The sequence below is a fragment of the Protopterus annectens genome, chromosome 2.part0 (assembly GCF_019279795.1).
Source record: "Protopterus annectens isolate FY-2018-M chromosome 2.part0, PAN1.0, whole genome shotgun sequence".
In the NCBI taxonomy this organism is placed as follows: domain Eukaryota; kingdom Metazoa; phylum Chordata; order Ceratodontiformes; family Protopteridae; genus Protopterus; species Protopterus annectens.
In genome coordinates, this window is record NC_056728.1 from 620,649,332 (window position 1) to 620,673,701 (window position 24,370).

At 43.0% G+C, this 24,370-nt stretch overlaps 1 protein-coding gene across 1 annotated transcript in view; it reads right to left on the minus strand.

The window, feature by feature from the left end:
- The window catches only part of LOC122792761, a 1,018,830-nt gene that overhangs the window by 477,391 nt on the left and 517,069 nt on the right, over nucleotides 1-24,370 (minus strand). The window contains exon 7 of the mRNA XM_044060334.1: nucleotides 12,892-13,260. Within this exon, the coding sequence (XP_043916269.1) occupies nucleotides 12,892-13,260 (369 nt within the window). The remainder of the gene's footprint in view (nucleotides 1-12,891; nucleotides 13,261-24,370) is intronic.

The window sequence follows — 24,370 nt, forward strand, 5'->3', positions numbered from 1 at the left end:
CTCCGAACGGGTCTCAGTAAAGGCCTGCGAATCTGTAGAAGCGGGTATCAGGGGCTGCGAAATCACCTCAATGAGTACCGGCGGACTGGCGACTAGCTTAACAGAAGCATCATCGGCAGTTTTGGACCTATGCGGTCTGTCTCTGTCTTTATCCTTATGTTTTTTCGGAAGACCAGTAGTCAGATGGCTTAACAAAGCCATTTCGGAATATGGAGAACAAGAGCGAAAGAATTTAGTGACAAAGATAGCCTGATGACGAATAGTTCAGGCGGAACAAGGCACAAAACCGACATCGAGGAATGTCGTGGTCTGGGCCTAAACAGGTGACGCAGTAAGAATGAAAATCTCTGTGAGGTATTTGCTTTCCACAGGCAAGACAATTGTTAACTTTTTCTGACATCGGTTAGAGCAAGAAAAAAGTATCCCCACAACAGGGTACTTAGCTTTAGAAGACTTCATGTTTGAAACTCAAAAAAACGAAAATTTCAAGTAGCGGCCGACCGGCACTTGTGAACTGCTTCTGCTTCGGGATCCCGCACGGCAAGAAAAGCTGATTTAATGGCATCGGCTGCATGTTCTATACTCCTGATGACCTGACATCATGGAAGAGGCGACAGCATCCGACGCAGAAATCCCAAGACTCTGGTATTCGGGCCGGCTGAGGGCTACATGCAGGCAGATAACCCAAATGTGATGACTGCAACAGTGAAACACGAAGAACATCTAGGTCTACCTTGAAGGTGGCAAGGGTGCCAATTTGCTTGACATGCACTAGAAGCTTGTTAAAGAAGTGAGGGATACACTGGAATATTAATCTATCACACCAACATGTCTTATTTATCTGCTGATGAAGGTTTAGTTCCTTTAACCAAATATTTGATGTTACATTAGTTCTGGAAAAGGAAAAAGAGATCAACTAGGGCTGGATCTTTCATGGCACGAAAGGCTAGACACAGATTTCCACAGAGATCTGTAAGACAGTAAACAGCGATGACTTCAGAGTCAGCCTCTTTTTGAAGTCTTGTTCATGTTCTGGAATGCCTACCCAAACATGACATCACCCAACAAGAGTGCACTTAGGATGGACTGCTTGTGCTCATCCTTTAATTTTATTTATTGACATTTCTTAACCGGGTTTGTCCAACTGGGCCCATTTTCAGTGGAGACCCGAGGAGAAAAGCTCCAGTAGTACATTTTTAAACAAATACAATTTAAACAACATTGCTATAATAGCAGTTATTGCAAAAAGATTCACATATGTTGGGTTACATGCATGAAGTTAAAGTTGCATTAAAAAGAAGCTTAGTAACATCATTTTACATTGATATAGTTCAACAGGTCAACAATAAAAAATTTTGTTTGTATAAAATTATGCAAATGCATAGTAGACACATTGGAGAGACAGGTGTAATGAGGTACTAAGTATGGTCCTTCTGAGGGTATATAAAGGGAAGGAAGACTAGGTGGGGTCACGGCAAGGGCAAGTCCTGGAATTGAGAAAATAAGCTTTTAAGGAACAGAACCCAAGATTCACCACTCTCCATGGATACATTCCTGCCTGCCGATCTAGTCACAATCAACACTGTCAAAATCTTACATCAGACTACATGAAATCCCATATTTGACACTATGGCAAGGGACTTTTCCAGAACAACCTTACTCTAAGATTTAGTATATTTAGCCAGTATTTACAGAGCATGACTAACTACAAAGGACTAACACATTTAGAGATAAGACAGGAACTTAAAGTCCCAGAGTCCCAAGCTGGCAGAGGGAAAAAAAAAAAAAAACTCTTGCCCACCCTGTCAAAGGCATTAGACTTATCAGGTCACAACATACTGCAATCCATGCAAAGTATGCTGGACCAAAGGGTTAATATAAGAGTCTTCTCTTGTAAGGATATCACTCAATGTCAAATGGAAATTTACATCAGCCTTTTTCGAAGCAAAGGAAGCTGAATCCAAATACTTCCAGGTATATATATATATATATATATATATATATATATATATATCTACCTATCTATATATATATATATATATATATATATATATATATATATATATATATATATATATATCTACCTATCTATATATCTACCTATCTATATATATATGTATCTATATATCTATCTATCTATATATATATATATATATATATCTCTCTCTATATATATATATATATATATATATATATATATATATATATATATATCTATATATATGGGTCTACTTCATTTGCCCTAACTTCCGATTGCCCGACACCCATTTGCCCGAGACCATTTGACCAACACTTCATTTGACTGACGAGTATTATTGGCAAGAGAATGGGATATGCCCCCTTCCCCCCACTGTAGTGTGACCCTGGAGTTAGAATATATAGTTGGGGGGGTGCGGGGGCAAAGCTCCCCACTTACTTTTGTTTTACTAAGCAATATTAAACTAAACAATATAATATGAAATTAAGTGGGAGACTTCGCCCCCCACCCCCCAACTATATATTCTAACTCCAGGGTCACACTACAGTGGGGAAGGGGGCATATCCCATTTTCTTGGCAATAATACTTGTCGGTCAAATGAAGTGTCGGTCAAATGAAATTTCGGTCATTTGGTCTCGGGCAAATGGGGTCGGTCAATGGGACGTTAGGGCAAATGAAGTAGATACACACACACACACACACACACACACACACACACACACACACACACACACACACACACACACACACACACACACACACACACACTAAACAAAGCAGGGATATGTGGGGAGGAATGGAATTACACAATGCTTCTCATCTTTTCTGCTCACATACATGTTAAATTATTGTTGGAGAGAATGCAGGGGACCTCCAAACCAGTCCAATGAGGACTTCATTTTTTTTCCTCTCAATGAATCTGTATTGACTGAAATTATCTACTCACCAATGATGTCTGCACTCATTATGTCCTCTCTGTGACCCTTACTGAAGAAGAGAGGTGCAGGATGAATCCTTCTTGACCCTGCAGCTGGGTCATCTTTCTGAAAAAAAATAGAGACTTTATGGTCTATATCCCTAAAAGTCTGTTTCCCTTCACACAGGCATTCTAACAATCCACAGGGAGTGGATGAATCCTGCTGTAACCATGCAGGTGGGCCATACCAGGAAGGGAAGAACTTGCTGGCCTATTGCCTCTAAAAGAGCCACTCCCTCCCCCAATTAGTAAGAAATGTGAGTTGAGGAGTGATCACCAACTCTGCAGGTTCAAAGCAAAACCTCAGCTGTGCACAGCATGCATGGCACAGGCATTACTGCCCACACCAGCTCTTTCATGCTTGGTCTCTGGCAGAACACATTCCTGTCTACAAACATAATCCATCATCCCCTCAAGGGCAGACAATCCTAGCCACCCCTGCTAGTGCTATCAGGTTCGCAAGAGTCACTAGTCAAATTTAGGTTGCCTAAGTCATAGTCAGGCTTTATCCTTTTATACCATAGCTCTAGTTGGGGATATCACAAAAGCGAAAGTTATTCAGAGAGCACAATTGGGAGGTATTGTCCAATTATCCCTGTCTGTCAGGGGAAAGACCTCTGAATCCTCTGAGCTCCCTTCTCAAAAAACTTAGGAGGAAGACTCTTCATCCTTTCTGCTATTTCAAGAATAGGGAAGCCTGAGCTCACACAGCATGCAAAAGGCAAGCACTGTATATTGAACATTAGCATTAGGTTAAAGCACAAAGGCAGGATGCAGCATCTAGTCAGGAGACACCTGAACAGGATTTCACATAAGCCCATGTTCAGAAAAGGTACACTTTGAAACCTGTGAAGCTAGCTCCAACCAGACATAAAAACAAGTGTGCACATCTAATGACCGTCATGAATGGAGCAAAATAAGAAGTTATGTACCTACCATAACGTTCCATGTTAGTTGTCTTCTCTCGCCTTCTTTCTTGCTTGATGGGTTCGGAGCCGATCCCTCGGCTCCGACTCGGCACTTGCTAAGCTCGAGAGTCACTTTTACCAGCTCGAGGCAGCCCCATATCCCATGATGCAAGGCGGTAAGTACCCAGATCTCGTTTGCTGACAAAGGGCAATAGCACCAAGCATAAAATACTTCCCAAAGGAAGAAAGAAAACTACAGATGGAAGAAGGACCAGGTCTGAATGGTCTTCAGCATAACAGTTTCTTATAACAAGGTCTGTCCAGGCCAGGGGGAAGGAGGGAGGGTCGCAAGAAAGAAGGCGAGAGAAGACAACTAACATGGAACGTTATGGTAGGTACATAACTTCTTAATGTTAAGTTGTAAATCTCGCCTTCATTCTTGCTTGATGGGACCGCGTCCCTAGCACCTCTATCCTGGGTGGCTCAATGGAACAAACTCTTGAGGACTGTAGAGCCAAAACTGGCTCTGTCCCTGGAGGCCAAGTCCAATTTGTAATGGGAAACAAAAGTGTGAGGAGTGGCCCAAGTGGCCGCTGCACAAATAGTGTCTAAAGGAAGTCTAGCTTGAAAAGCTGTAGAAGTAGCTAAGCTCCTAGTTGAATGTGCTTTAGGTTTTGAGCACAGCTGTTTTCCCCTGAGCAGATAAATTTCAGAGATGACCGAAGAAAGCCATCTAGACAAAGTCACTTTAGAAACAGGAAGGCCTTTTTATTATCCGCATAGGAAACAAAAAGTTGATCAGATTTTCTAAATTTTTTGTTCTGTCCAAATAATATCTAAGTTGACGGTGGACATCAAGATAATGTAGCTTTTGTTCAGCTCTATCTGAATAGTTAGGGAAAAATACAGGGAGATCAATGGATTGATTCAAATTGTTCTTTGAAGCGACCTTAGGCAAAAAGGTTGGGTTAGTTCTCAAAGATACTCGGTCTTTGTGAAAAACCAAATAGGGGGGTCGAACCGAAAGAGCATGAAGTTCAGACACCCTCCTGGCCGATGTAATAGCCACTAGGAATAATGTTTTCCAAGAAAGATATTTCAGGGAACAAGAAACAGCTGGCTCGAAGGGGGGAAGAATCAAGGATGTCAGCACTAAATTTAGATCCCACTGAGGAGGAGGATTCCTGATTGGAGGCTTTAGTAGGAAAATTCCTTTCAAGAAGGCCCTGCAGAGCCTATGGGACATAATATTATGATCTGCTATCCCGACATGAAAATTGGAAATAGCAGCCAATTGAACTCTGACTGTGGAAGAAGAGGAGCCTGCATGAAAAATCTCTGCTAAGAAGTCCAGGACTGCCTGAACAGGGGCAGTAAAAGGATCAATATTCTTGGCCTTAGCCCAATAAGAGAAACGTTTCCATTTGCTTGTATAAATCCGCCTGGTAGAGGATTTTAGTGAAGCCACTATGATGTCTCTAACAGGGTTAGAGATCAAAGGAAGCCTGGCTAAGGAAGGAAGTGGAGCAACCATGCTGTGAGGTTGAGAGAAGGGATTGACCGGTGCAGCTGACCCGATTGGTGAATCAGAAGATCTGGCACTGGGTCCAGATGCCACAGCTGCACCAAAAGGTGATGATGGAGGAACGGGAACCAAACTTGTCGAGGCCAGTAAAGGGCAATGAGAATCAATTTGGCTCTCAAAACGGTAGCTTTCTGGATCACCTGAGGGATCAGAGGAAATGGAGGGAAGGCATAAAGAAGTCCCTGGGGCCAATCCTGGGTCAGAGCATCTCTGGGGGGATGGCCTGATAGAGGGAAGAGGCTGAAGAAGTCTGGACATTTGCTGTTTTGGGGAGTAGCAAAAAGATCGCAACATGGACGACCCCATTCCAGAAAAATCTCTTCCGCTATAGATTGCTTGAGAGACCACTCGTGAGGCATGAGAATAGCTCTGCTCAATCTGTCCGCTACAATGTTGGTTTTCCCAGGGATATGCGTTGCTACCAGAAACCGATGAGAGGAGATCGCCCATTGCCATAGTCTGAGCGCTTCTCGACACAAGGGGTAGGACTTGGTTCCTCCCTGTTTGTTGATATACCAAACTACAGACATGTTGTCTGTGTGGACTGCAATTGTCCCTACGGGAAGAAAGTCGTTGAGGGCTTGCAACGTTAAAAGCACTGCTCTCATCTCCAGGACATTTATGTGCAGATGGTACTCGAACGGCTGCCACGTCCCATGAACCATCCTGCCCTGATAATGACCCCCCCCACCCGATCAGGGAGGCATCCGTGGTGACAGTGGCTATCGGGGATGGGGGTACAAAGTACCTGCCTTGGTGAACCTGAGGCGATGTGATCCACCAAGCAAGATGCTCTTTGCATGTCTGTGTCACCAGAATCTGGTGACGCATTGGAAGTTGCTGGTATGACCATTGTGTGAACAGCATCCACTGAAGAAGGCGCATGTAGAATCGAGCCAGGGAAGAAGAGTAATGGCCGCAGCCATGAGACCTAATACCTTTAGAACCATTCTGGCCTGTACTTTCTTGCTGGCCAGAATGATCCTGACATGACTCTGAATGTCTGAAACTCTTTGATCTGTAAGGGTAGCTGACATCCGAACAGTGTTTAAGTTTGCCTATGAAGGTAATAGACTGGCAGGGCGATAAGGATGACTTTTCGAAGTTGACTGAGATGCCCAAATGAGAACAAAGGTTTATTGTGTAATCCCTGGCTTGTATAAGCTGATGCCTGGTGGTGGCTGACAGGAGCCAGTCGTCGAGATACGGAAACACCTGGAATCCTTGACGTCTCAGGTGAGCCGTGACCACTGCCATGCATTTGGTGAACACTCTGGGGCTGTAGTGAGACCAAAGGGCAGGGCTCTGAACTGGAAATGACTGGACCCCAGCCGAAAGCGGAGAAATCTCCTGGAGCGTCTGTGAATTTTGATGTGATAGTACGCATCCTGAAGATCTATTGAGCACATCCAGTTGTCCTTCTGTAAGAAGGGCAGAATTGACTGAAGAGTGACCATTCGAATCTTGTCTTCCTGACAGACTTGCTGAGTCTGCTGAGATCCAATATTGGTCTCCAGTCTCCCGTCTTTTGGGGACCAAAAGAACCTTGAGTAGATTCCGGCTCTGAATGGTCTATTGTAACTGGCTGAATGGCTCTTTTTGCAGTAGTTTTGAGACTTCTAACTCTGCAATTTCCCTTAGACCGGTGGTACATCTGGAAGGGAATTTGAGGGAAGGGACTTTCCTCGAAAGGAATTATGTAACCCTTGGATATGATCGACTGTACCCATCTGTCTTGAGTGAGGGAATGCCAGGCTTCTGGGTACAGTGATAATCTTCCCGACTGCCTCCAAGGAGGGACAGGCGGGCAACATCTCAGGGATGCTGAAAGGGCTTGTCAGAGAGAGGCTCTCTGTTTCCCTGGTTTTTCGGACCGCCTCTGCCTCTAGAGCGGCGTCTGTTGTTACCCCTCTGCCTCTAGGGGTAAACTGACCACGTGAATCCGGCGTGACTCCTTGGGATTTACGGAACCACATTTTCCCACCTTTCTGTCCTTTGGGATAAGGTCTAGAAGGGTGGAAAAAGGACTCCAACAGCAGAAAGAGTCTTGCCGTCCTGTTCGCACCTGGTCAAGGTTTCCTTCACCTGAGGGCCAAACAAAGCTGACCCATCAAAGGGAGAATTTGTGAAGGACGCCTTAAAGGGATCCATAAAATCACATAGCCGCATCCAGGCTTGGCGCCTAACAGCCACACCTGTACCTCTTGGCTCTACTCGCTCCATCCGCAGCATAAGATATTAGCCGCATGGAGGAGTTTGCAATGGAATTGAGGGTTCCTAGCTGCGAAGCAATTTTTTCTTGAGCCCCTGCAGCTGTAGGATCCTGAACTACTTCACCCAGCTCCTTAAGGATATCCCTCTGGAGTCTGGTGAAGTGACAAAGGTAATTCAGCGAACGCATAGCAAAGGTCGCTGAGGAAAACATCCGCTTACCATACCTATCCATGGTCCTAGAGTCCTTATTAGGAGGATGGACAGGCACGGAAGGATCTGCAAGTTCCTTTTTGGTGGCCGCAGCCACCACCATGGCATCAGCGGGGACACCCTTAGTGAGGAATTGCTTGTCACACGGGGCAGTGATAAATTTTGAAGGCCTCCTAGGGACTGGCTCTACAGAGTCAGGAGCTGCCCACGCCTTCGTGCAATAACCTGCATAAGGGGGTCGAAGGCGGAGACACCCAGGAGGTGGAGGGCCGAGATCCAAACGCCTCTAGGTATACTGACTCATCCTCAGAGGGATTGTTGGTGGGCCAGTTTCCCCTCTGTTTAAGGAGTTCTAGGATGTCTGAGAAGGAGACATCCTCAGAGGGGATCTAGGGGATCCCTCTCAGTGATCAAAGCCAGTATCCGAAGTGACAGATTCGCGGGAGTGTACATGATTCCTCTTACAAGTCCTCTTCCTAGGAGGATCTCCCAAAACATCAGGAGAATCCTCGGAAGAGGGGGAAATTCCCAATGGGAAAACCTGAGGCGGAGGATCTCTGGGTCCTGTAGCAAGAGAAGTGGCAGAGATGTCAACAGGTACTATAGAGGGAGGAGCTACGGGAACAGACTGCTGACTGATACCAGTGGCCAGTACACTCTTCATCACCTCGAATGCTCCCCTCCCAGGCAGGTCCGAGAGAACCCGCTCCAAAGAACTAGGAACTCCAGGGACCACCGAAAGGGAAGTCTCCGAGGCAGATGTCGGAGCCGAGCTCACCAAGGCCGAGGCTCCAAGGGAAGAGCGGGTTCGGACAAGGGTCCGATGCCACTCACCCCTCGGAGGAGACCATGGAAGCCCGACCACGAATCCCTCTAAGGAAGGTCTCAAGAGGAGATAAGAGTAGAGGCTGAAGGAACAGAAGGGGGTATCCGTCCTCCAGCCGTAGCAGTAACCATTCCCGAAGACTCCAACTCCAAGCTCTGGGGTAGAGTTGAAGGAGGAACTGTAACAGGGTGTGGACCAACAGTCGTCTGTTGAGACGGACTATGTAACATTTGGGCCAGTACCTGTGACTTAAGTAATCTACTGACCACTCTCTCTAGGTCATGATCTGACAGTCTGGATGACCTTGAAGATCGGCTCCGATGGCTCCGTTCCGAAAGGAGAGGTGAAGCCGGAGCCGACAGTATCGGCTCCAAGGAAGGAGACCTCGACCTCTTCCTGGAATGAGCCATCGGAACCGATACTATAGATCCTGTCGGAGCCGAAGACTTATCGGAGCCAACAGGAAGCCTCGATGCATCGGCTCCAGCCGGAGCCGATACAGCCACCAAAGTAACGGTGTCGGAGCCGATCGGAGCCGACACCGATGCCTGTGCCACATGGGTGTCGGAACCGATCGGAGCCGACACCGAAGTGGTCGATACAGATTCGGCACCGATAGCCATTGGTGCCGAAGGCTTTGTCAAGCCAGAATCGGCTCCAGCCGGAGCCGATCTCGACTCTGAACGAGTCGGAGCCGAGGCCGCAGGCTTAGATACAGAAGCCTGGGCCTTGGAAGATTTAGCTGATTTAGATGGAGCCGACTTAGCCGGAGAGCCCTCCGGCTTAAGAAGGCCCCTAAGGATCAGCTTGTTGCGTCTTTCCTGCAGGACTCTCTGGCTGAAGGAATGACAAATAGCACAGGAGTCCTGCAGGTGAAGAGGCCCCAGGCAATACAGGCAAGAAGTGTGACCGTCTGTCAGAGACATCTTCTGACAGCACGAGTCACACTTCTTAAAACCTGAGACCCTCTCCTTTGACATGGTGCTTTACAAAAACACACACACACACCAGTCAAAAAATTAACTTAAATAAAATACCAAAAGGTATTTCTATAAACAAACACACACACCCTAACAGGGATGGGATGGGTAAAGTTTGACTAAAATAAATTAGAAAAGACAGGGATTTTCTGTCAGAAAATGTAAATAATTAACTAATAACTAATAATTAAGGGTTTTTTAAGAAAAAGGGGCTTAAATATCCAAAAGTGAATCACTTACCAGGAGCTGGTAAAAGGAGGACCTCATAAGTTTAAGCGGCAAACGAGATCTGGGTACTTACCGCCTTGCATCATGGGATATGGGGCTGCCTCGAGCTGGTAAAAGTGACTCTCGAGCTTAGCAAGTGCCGAGTCGGAGCCGAGGGATCGGCTCCGAACCCATCAAGCAAGAATGAAGGCGAGATTGACAACTTAACATTAACTATTAAGTCTCCTTAGCCATGGATATTAATTCTTCCTCAACCCAAGTAAAAGAGCCAGGAAGAAGTCTCCTTAATCATGAGTGCAACGACTAAGCCCTCACTGGAGGAAATGACAGAACCTTCCAAGTGAGTCACTCTGGTGAGTTCAATCTTGGGATACCCGCACTTTGGTGAAATACTGCAGACACCCAATACACCCCCCCAAACTAGCTACAGAGGGTGCAATGCTCAGCACACCAGTTTGCATCTGAATATAGGTGTAACCTTGACCTCTTGTCAGTTGAAAGAAACTTGTGAAAAAAGACAGGCCGCCCCACAGTCAGACTTTGCAGGAGAATCTTTTGACTGATTTCAAACCTTTAAGTACCCTTACCTTCTCTTGCTAATCTGACAGCAACCCTCCCTTCTGGCCTCTGAGCAGTACTTTATCTGTATCTACTATCTTCCAGAAGTTGATGCAGGCTTAAGTTTCTCAACATGCCTCTATCATGTGGTGGATCTGACGCATGGGAAAGGAGCTAGCAGTCAGAGCTGGCACATCCCCCCCATAGGAAGGATGATTTTGAAATATTGCCAACACAAAAGAAACATCTGGGGAAGTGCTTGGTACTACAGTGCCTTCAACCTAGGAACTGAAGAACATGAGCCACCAAGAAGAGAATATTACACATCCACTGAGCACCATGCTTTCCAATAGACAGGGAGAAGTACTAGAAGAATGCACAAAAGCCTCCTAACCTCCAACGGATTACAGCTGCAATTACCCAAATCTCCCCCTGGTGTCTTATGGCCAATAGGAGATCTGATGGTTGATGAAACAGAGGCCAGAAAGAATGAGTAACAAAAAGACTCAGCCGTTTTATCGGAAGGAAGCACACCATGTTAACACCTACACAAAAGACAAAATAATCTGCCTGGGATTGTTTGCTCTGGCACCCCAGAAAGATTTCGAGTCTTGTGTGTCTTTGAGGACTACATTTGCTGAATTCTTGCCAATCTCCATTTACTACTCTATGTGTGGGCAAAAGAAGATGACAAAGATGGTGTGTATTATGTAGCAGTGCTACAATGGGACATTTTTAGAGTAAAGGAATGGCACGTTAGTCTTGGTAATGGTTTAGTCAAAGTTATACTGACGACAGTGGCAGTACAAAGAAGCAGCAAACAGAACCAGACTTCATCTTAGGGTGCAAAAATATGGTTTTAATGCCAAAACTATCATCTCATTCCATACCCAGTGATTTAATTTCACAGGTGGTGGGAAATAAATGAGGAAAGAGAATTTCCTCTGTGTTTGTATAAACTGGGGTTAGGATAGGGATAAGATCCTGAAGCAGAAAATTCATGGAAATCTTACTTAGTGCCCTTTGCTAGGAGCCATTTTTACATTTTACCCAATGACTTATATTATATAATATATATATATATATATATATATATGGGTCTACTGCTTTTAATTGAATACCATTCAGTTATGCGGAAGTGCACTTATTCGAAAGTGCACTTTCGCGAACATTGATTCTGCGAACGTATTGCATCACAGTGGAGGACAGTAGGAAAACATTCTATGTCCTCGACTGTGGTGCGGTAGTCACAGACCTTAGGGTTAGGGCACGGGTCATGGTAAGGGTATAGCTAGGAGGACTATGTCCTCCACTGTTGTGTGGTAGTCACGGACCTTAAGGTTAGGGCACGGGTCATGGTAAGGGGATAGCTCTACTAGATACCCCCTTACCATGACCCGTGGCCTAACCCTAAGGTCCGTGACTACTGCACTAAACTGCAGTACATAGCCCGTTCACTGAAGTGGGTTTCGCGAAAGTGCACTTTCGCGTAACCCAGGGTCTACTGTGTAATTTCGAAGTGTATTTTCGAAGTTATACAGTAGACCCATATATATATATATATATATATATATATATATATATATATATATATATATATATACATATACACACATACATACACACACACACACACACATATATATACATACACACAAAAACACACAAAATCTGTTCATTTCACTACTGAACAAGGTGGCACATCTACAGTGACTACAACATAGAATAAAAACAAACAAAGTAATGACAACATACTGCAGGTACCTCCTCAGATGACTTGGGAGAACGGTCTTGTTGGGTTACACTGCAGGAAAATGGAGACAGCAGGAATCAAACGCAGGTCCAGTAAGAAGTCTTACACCTCAATACTAAAGTGCCAAACTTCATAAAGAAATAATGACTTTAAGCAACAGAACTAGTGCCATTCTGAGATATGAACATGGAGTCTGTTCTTATGCAAGTAAAAGCAATTATCAAAGTTGTCTGATGTCCTGCCTATTTTCAGACTAAAAGAACACCAAGCAATGCAAATGATCTGACTCATAAAGACACTCCTGTTGTTTTTCCTTTCTTTTAGTCTACTAAAACAGAGAAGACAGAAAAAAACATAATAAAAGCACAGCAGCAGTAATGTGATGATGGACAGTGAAGGCAATGAGGCACTTAAACATTTTCACAAAATAAAATATGAAGCAGATTGTGGTCCACATAGCTCACAGAGTGTTAGCAAATTAATGAGATAACATAAGTATAACTCTAGAGAAACAACACAATGTTACGCTGCAGAAACACAATCCTAATGGGTAAATAATGATAATTATTTAAATTAGTTCTTTAAACATTTAATTTGGTATACATGTAAATACTATTAAAACCTTAATTCGGCTATATAAAAATCTACTGCACTAGTTAAATGTGTCTCACTTACCATTCCAAAGGCTTCTGATTTGATTGTGTTGCTGGATGCAGCGAAAATGAGTGCATGGATTTCCTAAAATGTTCTGTTCTCCTAGCAAGTCGTTGTTTTAAAGAGTTAAATGGACTCTTACTTTTTTCTTTAAAAGGACAAGGTTCAGACAAAGGCTTGTTATTTGTTTCAGCTGTCACTGTATGCTTTGCATTTAGAAAACTTTTATTGTTTTCAATATTATCTGAAGGTTTCACTGATGCATTATTACAAAGTTTTACATCTTTATTTGAAAGTTCGCACTTCTTTGTGAGAGCCTCGTCTGGCTTCTTAAATCTGGTTAAAGAAGTTTGATCATCTGTAGATCTTTCATTGGTATTAAAGCTCAACCTGAAACATAAACACATTGCAAACACAAATCATGCTCTGTAGCAAAATGCCCTACTAAATTACTTCAGTTTCAGTTCAATGCACAAAAGGAAAACAGATTTTATCAATAAAGTCTATTATGCTCCTTCCAGATGAAACTAATGAACTACATATGCAAGAAATGCAAAACAAATCAGTATAATTAGTAAGCACATGCAATAATGTAACTGTTTCAACATCAAAAGAACACCAGCAATTTCAGAAATATAGTAACTCATGTATGGTTTTATAAAACAGTACAGTATACGCTTCCTTACACAAACATCACTCCATGAAACAGCTTAGCCCATGTCATAAAAACATTTTTATCCATCATTTGGCTGCTGTCTCCCTCCTCAGTGCACTTCAGTTATACTGTGCAAATACACTTACTATATCAATTACGTTTGAAAGGGCCTTCTACAGTGGGTTGAAAACGTTGGTATATCGCTTCCATACATAACCTTTTTCATGGATTTTTCTTGAATCTCAACTTCCAAGACTAAGGGTGCAATGTCTGCATCGTGTCCAGGTATGGCATCAGTATGCAGTAAAAACAACTGAACAATAAAGGAAAATGATTGCTGTCCGGAGAAACCCCCACCCCCACACACACATACATACACTCCGTGTGGTTGGCCATGGAACCAACAAGGTCAAGATACTGGTTCTTCCCCAACGCCAGCTGTTTTTCCTTTCAACCAAAAAAAAAAAAAAAAAATCACCAAGACAGTGTTTTTTTTTTTTTTTTAACAGATTAGCATCTAAATGAAGTACACACCATTAACCTAGTGTTGTACTGACAAATGAACAGAAAAGGAAAACACTCACCCTTGTCTGGTGACTGAAAACAGTATTCAGCAACACTGCTGTCACTGTCACTGGACCAGCAAGCAGTCTCTGGACTGTTACATACCTGGTCACCCCCCCCCCCCCCCCAACAGCAGTCGTTTCTCCTTTTAACTAGGAAACCGAAGTTATGGTGATTTTTTTCAACACACAAGTCTAGTAAAAGGGAGAATGCATTCCAATGATTCCCAGCTGTTGACAGAAACCCAAACACTAAGTAAAACCTGCCAGAAATCCAAACATATGGTTGCAAAACTATAAAACTAAACTAATCATACATACAGACTTACTGATATTTTGTAGAACCTTCCCTCTCAAAAATCATCTGGCTTTATATACACTCACTATCTTCCTTCAAACCTGACCTGGACCACTGGATAGGTACCGTCAAATTTACTTCAAGACTAAATGGCCTCTTCCCCCTTGAGAAAGGAGTTAAAGCATGAAGGTGGTTACTGGCAAGGTGTATATCATCATTAGACTAAGAAATCCTTGCAACTCATATGAATAAGCTACACCTTCCTTTGAGTGGTCTTGCGTATTATATGCATCACTTAGGCAGAATCCCAAAATGTGTGCAAAAGGAAACTACACAGAGTTGAAGGAGTCAGAAATGTAAGGAGCATCTGTCATGATGTGATGGAAAGAGCAGAAAAGATAAGATGTTAGACACTGCATAATCCATAGTATAAAATTCAGGCTGGAAAAGTCTGTAGATCAAGGGCTACACATTTTTTTTAATTCTTCATGTGTATTCTATCTGATTCAGTATATAAAAAAAGAAGTTATGCACTTACCATACTGTTCCATCTGTGTTGTCCACTTTCATTCTTCCTCAATTGTTGGGATTGGATCCGATCCTCGGATCCAACTCGGCTGTTACTATAACTCGTGGCTACCAAAAAGCTCTCGAGTTCCTCCCTTACCCATAACACACTAATCCCTAACATACCTCAGATCTTGTTTGCTGTTTAACATAAAGTAGAAAGAACTACTATAAAAATCCTAATAGAATAAGCATTATCTGGGACTCAACAAGGACAGTGGTGTCCTTATAATCTCTCATTCTTCCAGAAATTCACTGTGAAAAAAGGTTGGGGGTTGATAGATGGATAGTTGAGGAAGAATGAAAATAGACAACACAAATGGAACAATATGTATAAACTTACATATCCTCTTGGATGTGCACTCCCCTGGTGTACTGCGCCTTTCTGAAACCTGGCTCAAACCTACTACCTCTGACAATGAGGTTATACCCCCAGGTTACAATATATTAAGACTTTATTGCATCTCTAGGAAGGGAGGGGGTAGCCATTTTGTATAAATCCGCACTAGAAATAACCAAAACTAGTACTCCACATGCCTTGCTAACTGATAATGCAGAAATACTCATCACTAAGGTCCAAATCAATAAACACAAATCTATAAACATTGCGTGTATCTATATTCCTCCAGGTAACAACACAAACACCTTGGAGGGTATCTTCCAATGGCTGCCCACTAACTGCCCCCAAGAAACTATTATTTTTGGGGACTTCACTATCAACTGGCACACCTGTTCTTCAGACTTCCCCACCACCCATATAAAATTACATGGCTTCTCCCAGATCATATCTTCCCCTACCAGGATCAATAGCCTAAGCAGGCACCCTACCTAAGGAAATCAGTGATCACTTCATGACCTATATAATCAGGAAAAGAAATGACATCCCTCGACAATCTACCTTTAAAACCATTAGGTAATAAGAACTTTATTCAGACTACATTCCAAAATGAGCTCGTGACTGGACCGACCTAAAACTACTTCCACTAGATGAAGCAGTCTCGTACTTTAACTCTAAATTTCTTGCTATCCTGGATAACCATGCACCTAAACGTACTATCAGAACCAATAGTAAAGTAGCACCATGGCTGTCAAAGGATACGAGACAAAAAATTATTTGCAGAAACAAAGCGTGGGCCTCCTGGAGAACCACTAAATCACCAAAAGACCACCTCGTATATAAACAGTTAAGAAATTATACAAAGACGTCCATTATGCTAGACAAAAAAAAAAAAACTACTACTTTAATCTGCAACAAAAGCACCAAAATCATCCACAAAAATTTTGGTCAGGCATAAATACACTTCTCCACCCAGGACAATCATCTACCCCTACCCCTTGACTACCCTCCAACAATCTCCTAAAATTGTTGCTAACACACTTTCTTTACAGAAACAGTGCAATCCCTTGCCAACAAATTATCTCCCAATACTCCAAGTTCCACCAATCCCACACCCAATAATCATACCCCCTTCAAATTCGACCCAGTTCCAACATCTTTTATTAGGTCCCTACTTAAGAAACTGAAACTCACCACCCTTTCAGCAGACTTACTACCCGCAGAGTATCTCCAAAAAGCTGCTAATGAAATAGCATACCCCATTTCAATATTAATCAATAGAACTATTCTCAAAGCTTATATCCCCTCCATCTGGAAAATCCCCCACATTATTCCTCTCCATAAAGGGGGAAATTCCACTGAACTCTAAAATTACAGGCCTATAGCCATCCTGTCACCCTTGGCTAAAATAATGGAAAAATGTATCCATAAACAATTTCTAGCCTATCTTAATCAGAACAATCTCCTAGCCTCCCTACCAGCACGGATTTAGACCTTGCATAGTACAACCTCAGCCCTTCGCTCTTTCTCTCACACAATAAATCAAAACTGTAACAACAACAAGCTCTCTTCAGCCCTCTTCCTAGACCTATCCAGGCATTTGACATGGTAAACCACCAGCTACTCTCAGAGACACTAAAATCACTCTCCATAGATAACCTAGTAACTAGCTGGTTTCATTCTTATCCAAGTGGCAGACAACAAGCTGTACTATGGAAAAATAACCTATCTTCCCTTTTACCAATCACCCTTGGAGTCCCCCAAGGATCTATATTACGTCCCCTCCTATTCTCCATCTTCATTAATGATCTGCACAAAGTCATCCCAGATGCAACATGTATTCAGTATGCAGATGACTCCACCCTAATCTGCACTGCCACCTCCCCCACAGACTTACAATCTTTATCCCAAATCACTTTCAACAAAGTAGAGAACTGGCTCACTGGTCGCCGTCTACTATTAAACCCAAATAAAACCAAGCTGTTACTCTTCACCCCCACTTGCAAGGTCCCCTTACCATTTCTCACCATAACATCTAACAATGGTATCATAATTTCCCCAGAACCTTGCACTAAACTGCTAGGAGTAATCATTGACAACAACCTTAAGTTTGATGCTCACGTCGACAAAACTATTAAAACAGTTAATAAGAAACTAGGCTCTTTATACAAGATTAAACAATTCCTAACCCCATCTGCTAGGACTGTGATTGCCCGTACACATTTGCTATCAACCCTTCTTTATGCCTCACACATCTTCGTAAACCTAAGCAGATCAGACATCAATAAGTTTACGACCTGCTATAATAATATTGCCAAATTTGCCACAGGATCAGCTTATAGAACCCATCACTGTCAAAACCTTAAATCGCTAGACTGGCTAGAACTATCCTACCAACTTCTGTATAATTAACTTATAGTTGTTCACAAAATTCTCTACCAACCATACTGAAAAATATTATCACCCCCTACAGTAACCTAAAGGCTCTCCGCCTCTTCCAAAAGAATGCTAGTACAAACTGTCAAATCCAACAATTCAGCTGGTGAATCATTATTTTCCGACTCTGCTAGTAGAATCTGGAACTTACTTCTTACACAATTTACTACAGTTCCCTCCTTAACCCAATTCAAAATATCTCTTAAAAATCACCTAAAAATGCATTGGCTTTGTCCCTGTACAAACCGTGATTAACCCCACTCAAACATCAACTATTAATGAAAACCTTATTAAAAGAAGAAAAACTAATTCTCTAACGGTTTAGAAAACCGAGTATATGTCTTTTACCTACTGGAAAGTATTAACTCATTCAATCCAAAGCAGTTCAGTAAAAGCTGCCTGCTTAATTCCACCAAAGAAACGACAGTGCAGCCTGAGCTCATTTTCAGAAAATCCATTTCTAATACCATACAGAAAACAAATGTTCATAACTCTTAACTATAAGAGTTAGACTACAAATCTAAACGCAAAAGTTGTTCAGCAGACACTGACCTTTCCAACAGTATAAATGTTGATGGTGCATATCAGTCATTAAATATTTGGCAAGGAATGTTGATATTGTGCATATTTTTTACCTTTTTGGAAAAGCAAAGCACAGTATATTGGTCAGTGTACCATGTAGACCCATACAATTTGTATTTAATTTGTTAGTATGAATGTCAGCTTTAAAATGATACATTAACCATTACTGTGTGATGCTCCTTTATGGAGATATTCACAGAAATATGATTAATACAATATTTGTCACAACTGATAAATAAACAAAGCATAATATCTCATCACCTGTAACAGACAGAGCCTACATATCAGTGTAGAAGTTGTGTGTCTCAATGTCAGCTTCAAAATGATGCATCATTTGTGTGATCACCATGCCCCCCATGGGCCTAATAATGAGAAGTAGAGCCATCTTTAAATTTCTTGCAGCTGCAGTCCCTGGTGTTGTGAGCTAAGCACTCAAATTTGCTTTATTTTAATTGTTTTTGTTTTTTATTTGGCAATGTAAACCTTCATTTCAGCTTTTTGTATTGCTATATTTGACAGTATAAACATTTTTCAAATTATCAACTTATGTTATAGTGATAGTGGCTGGAACTGTTTGTTTTCTGTTTACTGCATGTACCACTTTATTTTAAGTGCATATTATCCTTGTCATAGATATTCATTTTTGCTGGCATTTTGTGGCTGGAACTGTTTGTTTACTGTGTACTGCATGTTATTGTTTCATCTACTATTACTGCTCTACTTAAATGAATATTATCCTTGTCATGCATATTAATGTTTTGCTGGCATTCAGTTCAACCTCTGAGGTCTAACACTATGTCAGGGGCTGCAAGTAGGTTTTTAAACAGAACCTCTACATTCCCTTCTTATATTTGCTTTCGTTTTCTGCTCCTGGTAAGACAGGGATTTATGTATGAACCACGTTACTTGGCTGCATGCGGTTTTACAGTTATTGTTTCTATTTTTATTCTGCAGTCCATTTATATATTTTAGCGGTTTTCGTACAAACTAGCATTATTAGTTTTCAGTGTTCATCTGCAATCTGTCTACTGATTGTAGCTGAGGTATAACTGAACTATTATTAGAATGTTATTGCTAAGTAATTCTGATGCCTAGTGTTTGCTATACACCCTGAATGTCATTGATATTAGGCTTGTTTCACTGAGGTTGTCTAACTCCTTTACTACAACTTCTTCCTTATCTATTTTCCTTTAGTGTCTGTACATCGCGACTACATAGTGGGTCCGGTTTGTTCCCCTCCCATACTTGAGAGCACCGACACTCCAAAAATTAGAAACTTCAGAAAGCTTGACTGCTAGTTGATCACCTCCACAGCCTCTCTGCTTCTATCCAGGTACTTACAACTGCTATTTTCAGCTACACACCACAGAATTTTGTCTTGCAATTGCTTTGTTAAGCAAATGAGTATTTGTAGTGCCATTGGTTGAGATCTGCATCGGTACTGGCAGCTGCACACCCCCCCCCCCCCCCATGGCTTCTAAGTTATTCTTACCTTTTTTCTCTCCTCCCCTACCATAGTGTTTAAATTAGGCTGCATGTAAACTTATTTCAACTCCCCCTCCCCATTTTGTTAGCTACACTCCTTCCTTGTTAAATGTCTATCTAGTAGAGTATCTCCCTAGACTAAATTATCTTGACTTCTGCCTGCTTCTTTTGACTTTTGTATTTCTCTTAATTTCTGCCTGTTCCTTTTGACTGTAGGACTCGCTCATATTTTATTTACCTATCCTCCTGACTGCTTTTGTAGACTTTTTATTACTTTGTCTGGATACTCTGCCCTTCCTCTCTCCTTACCCTTTAATAACGTCCAGTTTATCTACTTTCTGTGCTTCCCACCACTGGTTATTCTTTATCCAGCCTGCTCTCCTTCTCTACCCTATCCTGCTGTGCTGTTATACCTTCCTACACCTCCGATTTTCTCCCTCTACCTTAAATCCATACTCTTCTGTCTCTCTGTATCCTGACTCACCTCCATAGCTCACAGATTTTTTTTTAGGGAATCTTGTAGTCACTCACTGTGGGTGTAGACTCACATAGGTTCATAGGTAGATACTAGGCTATCTGCCCTAGGGCATTTATAAGCCTAGCCAGAGTGTATTTGGCTTCCACCTCCCTATTAGATTAGCCTACTGTGCCTCTGTAAAGTAGGTCACAGAAGGTACCCATTTAAGATTAATTTACCGTGCCTCTGTCTAGCAGGGACACTGGGGAGATCCCAGGGGTGAATTTGCAATTTCCAATCCACGCGTCCAAATTTCGCTTGAAGAGGGTCAGCGAGGGGCTATGTCTAACATGAATTGGGATTCTATTCCAGGGTGAGAGGAGCCTCTGGGAAATGAATCTGTCCCTCCAGCATGTCCTATTTATTTTTGTGCTGAGGTTTAGGTCCCTGGAGCGTGTAGCTCTAAGGGACTTGGATTTTTTTGAGGTGGAGCATGTCCATTAATTCTGGGTTTGACATGGCTTTGTACGTCAGGCATAGATCGCCTCTGAGTAGGCGGTAAGCAACTGAGAAGAGCTGGAGTTTCTTTAGTCGAGCTGCATAGGACATCTGTTTGTAGCCCATGATCTTCTTGGTGAGGTACTTTTGGGGTCTCTCCAGTTGCTGCAGGTGTCGGGTAAGGTACATCCCAAAAGGGGCATCATATTCAATTATGGGCCTGATGAGTGACGAGTAGAGCGGCACAATGACCTCTCTTGATCTAGATGCGAACCCTTTTGTGATAACGTGGGCTATATAGAAGGTCTTTCTAACCACTTTGGCAACGTGATTATCAAAGGAGAGATTACTATCTACATTGGTCCCCAAATCTCTAATCACTTCTTCCATACTTAATGGATTACCACCTATGTGGTAATTTGTGGGCACCTTGTTTTTCCCAAAGGGGATGACTATGCACTTTTTAGCATTTAGCTTGAGGCCGTGGCTCTGGCACCAAGTATCCGTCTCTGTTAGACCCTTTTGGAGGATGCTTGTGTCAGCTGGAGATTCGATTATGTCCCCCAGTTTGCAGTCATCTGCGAACTTTGTCAGCCATAATCCCCCTGTGTTAGCCTGAATCTCAGAGAAGTATATACCGAACAAGAGAGGTCCCACAACTGAGCCCTGTGGGACACCACTTGTAACTGGTTTGGATTCGGACATGGCACCTGCGATTCTGACCATGTGGGTTCTATCTCTGAGCCAGTTTGCAACCCATCTTGTGATATAGGGGTTGATATTTAAGCTGGTAAGCTTATTTATGATACCTGAGTGGGGTATTGTGTCGAAGACTTTTGCGAGGTCCAGGTATGCTGTGTGGACTACCTTGCCCTCATCTATGGCTTTGGTAACTGTTTCAAAGAAATCAACTAGGTTTAAGAGGCAAGCTCTGCCCTTAACAAAGCCAAATTGGGTAGGGTCCAGTGTCTGGAGGCTCCCAATGTCTTTGTTTATGAGTTCCATGATAATACACTCCATAGCTTTACAGACCAGACTAGTCAGGCTTATGGGGCGATAGTTTCCGGGGTCCGTTGTGGCACCACCTTTGTGGAGTGGGACCACTGTAGCTGTACGCCATTCTTTGGGTACATATCCTGTAGTAAGGCTAAGTTTGAACAGTGACTTAATGTGAGGGTTCAGTTCTTCTTGAGCTCGTGTAAGACGCAGCCTGGGACACCGTCCAGTCCCATAGATGCTGTGTTTTTTGCTTTGGAGAGGCCAGCTTTCACCTGTGCATCTGTGATGTCAGGGAGGTTACATTCAGTTGGGATAGGCATTTGTTCCTTTGGGGGTTGCTGAATCTGTCTGCCAGGATGTTGGCTATGTCTGTAGGTTCGGTATATTTTGTACCGTTATGCAACAATTCAGAGCATATCTGGGAGTTTCTGCCCATGTTTCTGGCATAACTAAAGAAGGCCTTGTGATTATCTTTAGTGTCTAGGGCAATTTTTCTTTCGAAACTGGCCTTTGATGATTTTATGAGGGATCGAAGTTTCTTGCTAATACTGATCAGAGATGCCTTCCCTTTTTGGGATTTTGCTCTGTCATGTAGTAGCTTCCTCCTTCTGTTGTATAGCTTATTTATGGCTGGGGTCCACCAGACCGGTCTCCTGTTTTTGGAGGAGTGAGTTTTGGTTTTATTTGGGATAACATGATCCATGCATTCCTGCAGGTGCTCATAGAATGCATTTGTAAAGGATTCTGCGGATTGGGCTGTATTATCCGCTGGCCCAGGGGCTTTGAAGGATTCCACCTCAGTCTTGAGAAGTGCAAAGTTGGCTTTTGAGAAATTCTTTACAGTGATTTCTTTGGCTGGGGGTGGGGACGGGATATGGATGTCCAGGGAAATTTGTTTATGGTCTGATCTTACCAATGAGGGGTTTACCTCTGGTGTGGAACATAGAGTCCCCATGTTGGTGATGACCAGGTCCAATATGTTGTTCCCTCTTGTGGAAGTGGTGACCAGTTGTTCCATTACGTTAGAGTTTATAAATTCAAGGAACCGTTGGGCGAGGGTGTTTGGGCTTGAGTAGTTTTCCCAGTCAATGTTTGGGTAGTTGAAGTCACCCAATAAGATAGTGTTTGGAGAGACCTTCATATTCTCCAGTGTTCTCAGGAATGCCAAGTGGGGTTTCTGTAATAGGGAGGGTGTTCTGTAGCAGGCTACAAACTGAAAGGCAGTTTTGCCCGCTGTTAGTTGCACATGGATGGTTTCCGATGCTTCGTGCAGTGCCACTAACCTGGAGGTGTAGGTATCTTTGATGAATATAGATACTCCACCTCCTTTTGTGCTTCGGTCCGAGTTTTGGGGCTGAAACGCATGGTATGAGTTATAACCTGGTAGTGCTGGGGTGCTCTCAGGAGCCTTGAACCAGGTTTCTGATACTGCACAGACATCGATTTTCTCCATACTGAGGAGAGCCTCAAGTGCGTGCATCTTGAGGTTTAGACTTCTGGCATTGAGTAGCATTACCTTTAGTTTTTTTATCCTTGGGTTGTCTAAGGAGGTGGGTTTGTCCTTTGAGCCTTGCCTAAAAAAGGCACTATGGGGGTGGCAAGAGCCTTGGCCAGTATACGGAAGCCTAAGGGTGACAGGTGCAAGCCATCCCTAGCGAAGCAACATGGCTTGTCGAGCATGTCATCCCAGGCTGACAGACACTGGATCCCCTTTGAATGACACCAATACTTTAGCCAATTGTTGAAACTGATCATTTTGTCTTTAAACTGTGGTATCATTCTTGGTGAGGGCAAGATGCTACTCAAGGTCAGGGTCATACCAGCCTGGGCTACATGGTCAGAGAGCTCCTCTATGTCTCTTTTCATGTAGTCCAGGGAGGTACATCTCAGGTCATTCACACCAGCATGGACAATGACAGAGTCATACTTGTACTTGCTTTGGAGTGACCTGAGTGCTTGCGTTATGTGGTGGATCCTGGCACCCAACAGGCAGCTTACAGTGACCTTCTCCTTATCCAGTCTGGTGAATGGGACGTCAGTGTGCCGGACAATAGAGTCCCCTATAACAAGTGTATTTGGTGTGTTGTTTGGCCTTAAGGGCTGTGGTTGTGAGGCACACTGATTTTGTGAGATATGTGATTCATGGGTATTGTTGAGGGTGGCTATAGGTCTTTGCTGTTTAGGCAGATTTTTATTTAGAGCCTCCGAGTATATTTTTGTGCGTTTATGTGTTGGGTATGCAGATGCAATAGGTCTGTGTGAGACTGGATTTGTAATGTGGGTGGTTACCTTTTCCTCCTGACTGACTGTGCCAGTCTTGGGTTGAGAGAGCTCTGCCTCCAGTTTGGCTGTGTAACTGCATCTCTCACATGTATTAGAGTTTGTTGGAAGGAGGAGAGGGTTGTCTGTGTACATAAGGCAATTGTAACATTGTCTCAAAATTCCCAGATTCACCAGCTGGACTGGAGAGTAGCTTTGAAACTGACCCTTGGACATACCAGATTAGTATAGGGAACTGTTTTTTTACTGATCAGATGATATGGAAAGGGAACTGATTTTTAGCTTGATCAGGAAGGACCAATCGGGAGTCTAATACTTATGAGAAGTCAAGGAGGGTGTAGTG